Raw genomic sequence first — 8951 nt, 5'->3', positions numbered from 1 at the left:
AAACACTAAAGCAGGACTACTCAACCCTGGTCCTCGAGGGATGCTGTCCCTCCTGATTTTTGTTCCAACTATACCCTAAATTAATTAATTAGAACCGATATGTTCTTATTAGGACCAAGTTGAGTATCCCTGCATAGGTATGGGTGATTCCAATCCATCCCATTGCAGGACTAACTCCAAGGTTTTGTCAATTAAATAATAGGTCCTGGTTGGAATAAAGACCTGCAGAGGAATCGATTGGAGAGAGCCAAGGGTACCTACCCCTGACTAATTTACCGATGTATCTTGCCCCCAAAAAGTGAAAGTAGAAATTTAGTGACCCTTACCTTTCAACTCACCTACAGCTTAAGGTCAAGAAAAAAATAAAAAAAAATAAAAAATGAACGGCACCCTTGGGTCTGAGGAGGATAAAGTGCTGGTACATTAACTGTAAAAGCTATTTAGTTTTTTTAGCGCTCTGCAAAGTTGATGCTAAAAGAGATCTAAAGTAACTAAATGCTTGTGGTCCATCCATTTAGGCAGGCACGCCTTCAGACTCTTCTGGCCGACGATGGCGCACCACATGTTCCAGCTGACCAGACTCCGAGACATCTAAGCTGGTCTTGTACTTTGCCAGGATCTTCATCAGTGGGCGGAGTTTCAGCCACCATTGCTCTTTCGGAATTCTGTGACTGGTGACAAAACAGAGAAGACTCTTACAAGTCTTATTTTCAAAAACAAACAAACACGCATAACATGTTACAAAGTACATGTATAACTTTCGATCTATAGCTTAGGATTTCCTCCTAAAGCCAGGACATACAGGCCGTATTTTGCCACGGCTTTCACATGGGTGTTGGACAGATCAGTGTAGGACGATACTGCCAGTCCCAGGGAGCAGCTGAGCAGGCGTACATGTCTGTGGATTAACCAATCACAGCCAAGTACTGACAACACGTGCTTGCCAGGAAAAATCATGAATGAAAGTGTTGTCTACGGAGGTGTCCAAGCACCCTGAAGTTATTGATCCCTCCCATATTTCATAAAAGGACAGGAAGTCAGTATTTTATACATCACCCCTTATTAGCATCCTTCTTGCCTTTTTTTTTTATTATTTCTGTAGTTCACTATTTTTACTACTGGCTGTAAAAGGATATATTTTCTAACACTTTAGTAGTAGGCTAGTTGCTGTCAGCAATGTATTGTATGTTTCTAAGCTCAGATCACTTATTTCATAAACCTGCATATAGATGACAGAAAAACAATGTTGAAAAACAAACCAGTGTTTTTATTTAGTAGATTATATAGGGGGCATTATGGCTATGGCCAAAAGTTTAGCATTAGGCCCTATAAAATTAATAATGATACACTGACATATTGAAATTACATATTGCTTTCTAGTTTTCCAAAAATTGAAAAATGTGACATTTCAAAATCTAACATGAAATACTGTACTACTATTGTAGTTTCCGGTAGACTTTTGAGATACAATTTTGTAGTTTCTTAAATTGCATGATGTTAAATAAAATATCAAAAATATGTTAATACAGGTTTTTTTTTTTTTGTTTGTTTTGTTTTTAATTATGCCTGCATCCTAATATTCTACTAGATGATGCAAAACTTTTGTCCATAATGCAAATTATATTCATGTAGAGTACGCCTACGGTGTGGTGCTGGTGCTGTATCGCGTAGTGCATACCGCTCCTGTGTGCCCGGGTGCAGAGTAGCGGTACCACACCCTGACAATGCCCAGCGGTGCTGCGCCACGCCTGTCTGTCTCGGGCTTAAGACACTTACACAAAGTCTGTCTCATTCTTGAGGTCGACAACTGGTTGGAAGACAAAAGCACGACGGCGCATTCCCAACAGACAAGCTGTATCATCAGTATTAGCGAAAACTCTTCCTGCAAGGACATGACACCATTAGTAAAACAAATACCCAGGACAGTACAGCAAAGCACTATCAAGTAAACCACTCATGTTAACAGATACAGTGCAGTACAACATGCTAACATTAACATTGAATCTATCTGTTGTGTAGAACTGGCAAACAAATGTATTCCTGCACTGATAGCAAGCAATTTAAAGACTCAACAGCCTGTTCAATCAATTAACAACAAACAGGAAACCGGCTACATTGATAAAGAACTCCATCTTAAATTGAGAGGCTACAATGCAGTCACATGTTGAAATATATATATATATATATATATATATATATATATATATATATATATATATATATATATATATACCCAAATATTATATTATTTAAGACAATAAATTGACAATATTTTGTTTAGTATGGGTTTTTTATGTCATGTTTGTTTTTAGGTTTGTATCCCTTTAAAAAAGACAATCCTGTTTCTTAATTAGTTGATGCACACTTTTTGAAAACAGGATCTAGTTTCCAGTAAGGGATGGGCCGGTGAGAGGAAGCCGGTGAAGAAACGGGAGTAGAGCACACAAGAGGGTACACAGGTAGTGGATTTGTTGTCTTTCTTGATTCATAGCTATTGAATGGTGGAAATACATTTGTTACTCAGATTCTTAGAAAAAGAAAAACACCAATCAATGGAAAAAAATGTTTAACTAAAACTTTTATGTGTGATGTTTGCCTATGAGACTATGGTATGCACAGGGTTTGTTGTATCTTAATATAAAATACATTTGATTATATTGTGTTTGTATTTTTATCAGTATTAGCAATAGAATGTATGTCTTGATTTCGATATTGGTGCCCACCCCTAGTTATTACTTTAATACAAGAATGCTTACTGTTAACGGGATATAATAGAATTTCCAAATCATTTATATTAAAATTAAACATGTTTTTAATAAATACAGTAAGTCATGTTTTACACATATCATTAAACTAGATGAATATCATAACTAATTATGAGTTATTATTATTAGGGCTGTATTTTTTTCACAGTAGTAAATGTCACTGCATTTCCCAGTGTAAAAATAGCTATTTCAACATAATGCACATTAAAAACATTGCAGAATATTTCATTTTTATGTGCACCTTTTAAAGACATTCTGTTTTCACCAACAGTGAATTATCAAACAAAACAAAAACATAAATAAATGTAAAAATAACAACAGACACATGAAATGCCCCCCTCTAGTACTGGACAGTGCGATCTTTAGCAGACAAATGTTGGATCTCTGATGCAATATGTACATTTACACTATTCTTTAAAAACTGGATAATTTTCATGGGGAACTATATATTACACAGCAATGCGTACATTTCACAGAAATTGTGAAATCCATAACTGTCAAAACAAAATGCAGCAATAGTTATTATTGGTAATATTTAATCCCTCAACTCTAACAGCAATAAATGAAACAATTTACCTTCATCTAAGGCAATCCATGCAGACCGCAACAAAAACGAGACAAAATAAAAAGAAGGAAGAGCAGATTTAACTACAGCCTCAGTTACAAATTTATAACAAGTTGTGGAAAACATTTACAAATTAATCTGTGACAACGTGGGTTAATGGTAACTCCTAGTTAGTGTAAAAAAGATACAGCAAGTACATACAGTGCCTATATAAAGTCTGCACCTCCTTTCAAAATTTCACCTTTTGTTGCCTTATAGCCTGGAATTAAAATACATTAAAATAGTTTTTTTTTTTTTTTTTTTTTTTTTCATTTATCTACACAGCCTACCCCACAACTTCCAAGTGAAAAAAATATTCAAAAAATTTGCAGAAAAATAATTAAAAATAAAAACTGAAATAGCTTGGTTGGATAAGTGTCCACCCCCCTAAATTAGCTCAGGTTTAACCAATTGCCTTCAAAATCACACACCAAGTTAAGTGGCCTCCACCTGTGTTAAACTGTAGTGATTCACATGATTTCAGGATAAATTCAGCAGTTCCTGTAGGTTCCCTCTGCTGAGTAGTGCATTTCAAAGCAAAGACTCAACCATGATCACCAAGGCACTTTCAAAAGAACTTTGGGACAAAGTTGTTGAAAGGCACACATCAGGGGATGGGTATAAAAAAAATATCAAAAGCCTTGAATATCCCTTGGAGCAAGACGATTATTAAGAAGTAGAAGGTGTATGGCACCACCAAGACCCTGCCTAGATCAAGCCGTTTCTCCAAACTGGATAACCGAGCAAGAAAGAGACTGATCAGAGAGGCTACCAAGAGGCCAATGGCAACTGTGCAAGAGCTACAGGCTTATGGCCAAGACTGGTCAAAGTGTGCATGTGACAACAATATCTGTTGCCCTCTGCAAGAAAGCTGAAACTGGGATGGAAGTTCACCTTTCAGCATGACAGTGACCCAAAGCACACAGCCAAAGCTACACTGGAGTGGCTAAATGAACAAAAAGGTAAATGTTTGAGTGGCCCAGACAGAGCCCCGACCTAAATCCAATCGAAAATTTGTGGCATGACTTGAAGATTGCTGTCCATCAACGCTCTCCAAGGAACCTTAAACAGTTTTGTAAAGAAGAATGGTCAAATATTGCCAAATCTTGGTGTGCAAATTTGGTAGAGACCTATCCCAACAGACTCACAGCTTCAACCAAATATTAACTCAGGGGGGTGGAGTTATCAGTTACCCCTTAACAGTGTGAGGTATGGTGTGTAGATAAGTGGGGGAAAAAATCCTCATTTAAATGCATGAAACCGAGGCACTAACACAACAAAATGTGAAAACAGTTCAAGGGGGTGTAGACTTTCTATAGGCACTGTAGATAGGAAATAACAACACACACATAACATACAGTAAACCCATCAAAGCACATTATTAAGCATTTGCAGAAATCAGATAGATATATACATAATTTGACATGCCACAAAATTGCTCCTTGGGTTTAATCATTTACACATCATGTAATGTGGCAAGTGTAGAGCCAGTCACTGAAACACAATGAGCAGCATTGCATGGTAATAGTTTGCAGTGCTTAATGTGTTGTGAAGTACTTGCAAGAACTACCTCCTGAGTTGTCAATACAAACACTGTACCTTTTCTGTAGGTCTCTTTGAGTTTCCGAGAAATCCATAGCATAGCTTTAGCTGCTATCTTTGTTCCAAAGTTTCTGTCAAATGGAGAAGGTGCACCGCCCTGTACGAACAGGATTTATGGAATACATATTAAAAGAGAAGACAGACTCATTTAAGTCAAAGAGTAGCTTTGAGGTAACGTCTAACTAGACTGCAGTAAAGTAATGGTGTGACTTGTGATTCTCCAATGTTGTTATACTGGCCCATCAGTAATCTCAGACGTATAGTATGGTTTGTTTACATTTACTTTATTTCGGTCAAAACAATAAATTGCTTTCTGAAGTAATCTGGTACCAAAATTAAAGTTACTTAGCCCGTAAGATATTGAATCTATTGGCCAATTGCACAAACGACTGAATGACACTGACCTTTAGAGTATCTCAAGGTAGTTATTGATCTTCAATTACCACAAACATTATGAATTGAAACAATGAAATTATTTGTTTTCCACACCACCACCTTTAAGATTTTCACATATTTTTCCGAATATGCACATGTGTAGTCTTCTTTTTTGATTAATAAAGTGTAATGCCTACATGGGAATGGGAGATTCTCTCATACCTGCTGCATGTGACCAAGAACATTCTTCCTGCAGTCAAACACACCCTTCCCCTCCTCAGAATAGAGCTGATAGATGAAGTCAGTTGTGTAATTCTCGTTGGAATTCTCATTTCTGCAAAACGATTTGGAATACATATGACTTAAATACAATAGTGTTTTTGAGGAACAAGCTTGCCAAAATACCGTCAGACAAAACATTTTTTGGATGATATCCAGTGTATCAGCTCACCTCAGCACCAAACCTCGCTGGATGCTTGTTTTCATCTTCGCTGTCAAGTGCTCCACATTAGCCTGCAATACAAGTGTAAACACTGATTAATAAACTATTTTTGTTCCTTACGATCTACAATTATGGGGTTTCCATGCAGGTCAATTTACATGTGAAATGGCGATGCGCGTTCACATTTGGGAGAATTACTCGGGTAAATCAGGTTTGTGGCTGAAAAAAAAACGGCCTAAGAGAGGGATAGGGTAAATCTCATTTACTCGTGTAAATGACGAAACACACAGGAAATCCATGCCCAGTTTCTCATGCGAACCCGCATTTCACGTGTAAATGTTAATAAGCGTGTTTATTCTTAACTATAAATATTTCAAGGGAGCAGGTTAGTTGTTACTGTGAATTCCAAGACGGCAGAAAGTAGTGGGTGATGGGTGATTTTATGGTTAGCAGTGGTGTAGTTCACCTTAATGATAATATATAATATTTGTGTTATATAATAATTATTGTGTTTTGCTGTGTCTGGACTGTCAATATCTCTTGTGGGCTTACAGTTCTGTATAAAACCACTTACCATGAACTGCGTTCTGCCCCTGTTATAGTATTAATGCAGCTGTTTGAGAATATCCTTGCTGCTTAAATGTCTAACTGAATTAATTCCCCAATTCATTTTTTGATCCCAGCTATGTCCAAAGGCAATGCGTTTCTGCCCTCCACTTTAGTAAATATAGTTGGTGAACTGGATGTCATGAGCCAGCTCGATCGACCAAAACAGCTCAACAACATCCAACAAGTTGTTGATGCCCTCTCAGACCTGACCAAATAAAATTGCAAATGAACGTATTGACTGCGTTTTATTTGTTTGCATCATTAATATTTAACACAATAGTAAATCCAACACAGCTTAAAAGAAACAGCATGAGGCTCTTCAGATCGTTCCTGTCCAATTGAAACTGGCGGCTGAGGTAACGCTCAGTTTCCAAGTCCGTTTATAATAAGCAGAATTGGGCTTGTTTTTGAGAGTTGCTGGTTGAAACCTGCATAAACACCCATACTCTAACATGGGTTCGCTTGTTTTAGGCTTTTTTTTTCTTGTGAGACTTGGCAACACTGGTAACTTTCCACGTCTGTCTCACAGGCAGCCAACAATTCCTGAACACCTAATTTTGCTGTTGACAAGTTTGTGCCGGATACAGCAGGCAGTGGAAATGTTGGGAATGAACTAAGGCTGCACTTCAGTCTGTTTTATCAGTATCCACCACCTCCCTTTCAAGTGCCCACTACCCGTATTTGCCCAAGCGTGGTGTTGAATGCTTCCTCAACAGCTGTCAGCCGTCCAGACAGCAGGGTTTCTAAATCAAAGCCAGGGTCGTACACGCAGCATCACCTGACCCCTTGATGTATTGCCTGAATGATACGTCTCCATCAGTTTTCAGCTATGGAGATATGCAATATCTGTTTGTCAGTTTAATTTTACACCTCCAAGTTTATTTTTAATGAATGAGTCATAAGATAAATTAGTTGAAACAGTATTCACTACTAACAACATGACACCCCACTAACGACATTTAAAAAACAATTTGGGCAAGAGCAGTAAAATACATTATTAACCAACCAGACACAAGATATTTTGCTTTATTACAGTAGCTTAGATTCACTCATGTACCAGTTCTCTGCGCATGGAAACCACATTTTCACAAAATTTCACTGGTAACCTTTAAAACAGCATTAGTACTTTACGCATAGCTAATTTACATATCAACCCCCACCTTTCCCATTCATTTGCATGACGTCGGGTGAAAAGCCTGGTTTACTCGAGTAAAATAAACTGAGCGAACGGAAACCCAAAAAAGCATTTTATAAGAAATTTCTCAAGTAAATGTCTTGAGGTAAAAAAAAAAACAAAAAACTTGCATGGAAACCACCTAATGAATGTTTTAAATGGACTGTGCCTTATACAAGTGAGTATTGTGCAATGCTAATTAAATCCAGATCATCTGCACACATCTGAACCTGTTGCTTTGATACTAATGGAAAAGAATGAAAATGTAGAGATTGCATTACATAGTTTGAGCATGAAATCCGAACCTAGGCTTCTCTACTGTTTAAATAACTTGGCCATGGGCTGACATTAAACAAGACATGCCTAGATTCTATTTTAGCTCCCAGTGTTCAATTATTCTAGCATTTGAACAATGATGACAATGTTGTCAAATTTAGGCTTTCGAAACAGAGCTTGAATGGATTTTTCTTTCTTTCTAATAACTTGTTGAATCCCAAAAATTGTGTCAGCTATTTATTTTTCATACAGACTGAGCAGTGAACATGAAACACACATGAGAAACCGTACATACTAGTACATACAGTTTGATATAAATGTTTTTTTCAGATGTATATTTTTTTTCAAATGAATCTTCCGGCATGTCCCTGAATTCTACTACAAAAGGCCCTAAACCCAGGAGCAGGACCTCTACCTGAAAGTGATATCAAGTCCCTCCACTGGTATTTGCTGGAAAATCATTTTCTTGTGTTTTTATTTATGGTAAAAAAGATTAAGAATGTAGTCAAACATACCTGAAGGTCTCGAATATCAAAGGGCTCTTCAAATATATAGGCTGCATCAGCCCCTGCAGCCAGACCACCCACACTGGCCAGGTAACCACAGTATCCACCCATTGTCTCAATGATAAACACACGACGCTTCGTCCCACTGGCTGACTGCTTGATGCGGTCACAGGTCTAACACAGAAACAGACTGTCATTAAAAGGAAAAGAGCATTGTGTCTAAGCAAAACTGAAATCAAGTCATATAAATATGGACAAATGTCTGGTGTTTATGTTACCATTTCAGGTGCTTCTGGGTCTCAACTCAGGAAATATAGCTATTAACTCTAGCAAAATTTAAGGACACTGGGTTAAAGCAAAACACACACCATTTGTAAAATGTAATGTAATTTCATGTATTGTATGATTACTGACGTGGCATACAATACCAGTATTCACCAGCTTTGATTGCCTAATAATACCAGTATGATCAGTTTCTAGTATAAGAACACCAGTATGATACTGGTATCAGTTAAGTCGATTCATTACCTAACTCCATTGTTGTGTTCGAAAGAAATTCTACAATTATTTATGATGCACTTAGTTAAGAAGAAAATGT

At 37.3% G+C, this 8951-nt stretch overlaps 1 protein-coding gene across 7 annotated transcripts in view; it reads right to left on the bottom strand.

Annotated features, from left to right (window-relative positions):
* Nucleotides 1-287: 287 nt before the first annotated feature.
* Nucleotides 288-8951, bottom strand: part of LOC121314084 (ATP-dependent 6-phosphofructokinase, platelet type-like) — a 35330-nt gene continuing 26666 nt past the window's right edge. For 4 of the 7 annotated variants that reach the window (XM_041246919.1, XM_041246922.1, XM_041246923.1 and 1 more), the window contains 7 exons: nucleotides 8363-8527; nucleotides 5798-5859; nucleotides 5569-5680; nucleotides 4969-5068; nucleotides 3342-3347; nucleotides 1777-1882; nucleotides 288-671 (listed from right to left, as the gene is read on the bottom strand). In XM_041246919.1, coding sequence (XP_041102853.1) covers nucleotides 515-671; nucleotides 1777-1882; nucleotides 3342-3347; nucleotides 4969-5068; nucleotides 5569-5680; nucleotides 5798-5859; nucleotides 8363-8527 — 708 coding nt within the window. In that variant the 3' untranslated portion in view covers nucleotides 288-514. The remainder of the gene's footprint in view (nucleotides 672-1776; nucleotides 1883-3341; nucleotides 3348-4968; nucleotides 5069-5568; nucleotides 5681-5797; nucleotides 5860-8362; nucleotides 8528-8951) is intronic. The other 3 variants (XM_041246921.1, XM_041246925.1, XM_041246924.1) reach the window with 1 other exon arrangement.

This window comes from Polyodon spathula, chromosome 4 (genome assembly GCF_017654505.1).
Source record: "Polyodon spathula isolate WHYD16114869_AA chromosome 4, ASM1765450v1, whole genome shotgun sequence".
NCBI lineage: Eukaryota > Metazoa > Chordata > Actinopteri > Acipenseriformes > Polyodontidae > Polyodon > Polyodon spathula.
Note: the sequence above shows the minus strand (reverse complement) of the source record. Positions and strands in the feature narration are given on the sequence as shown.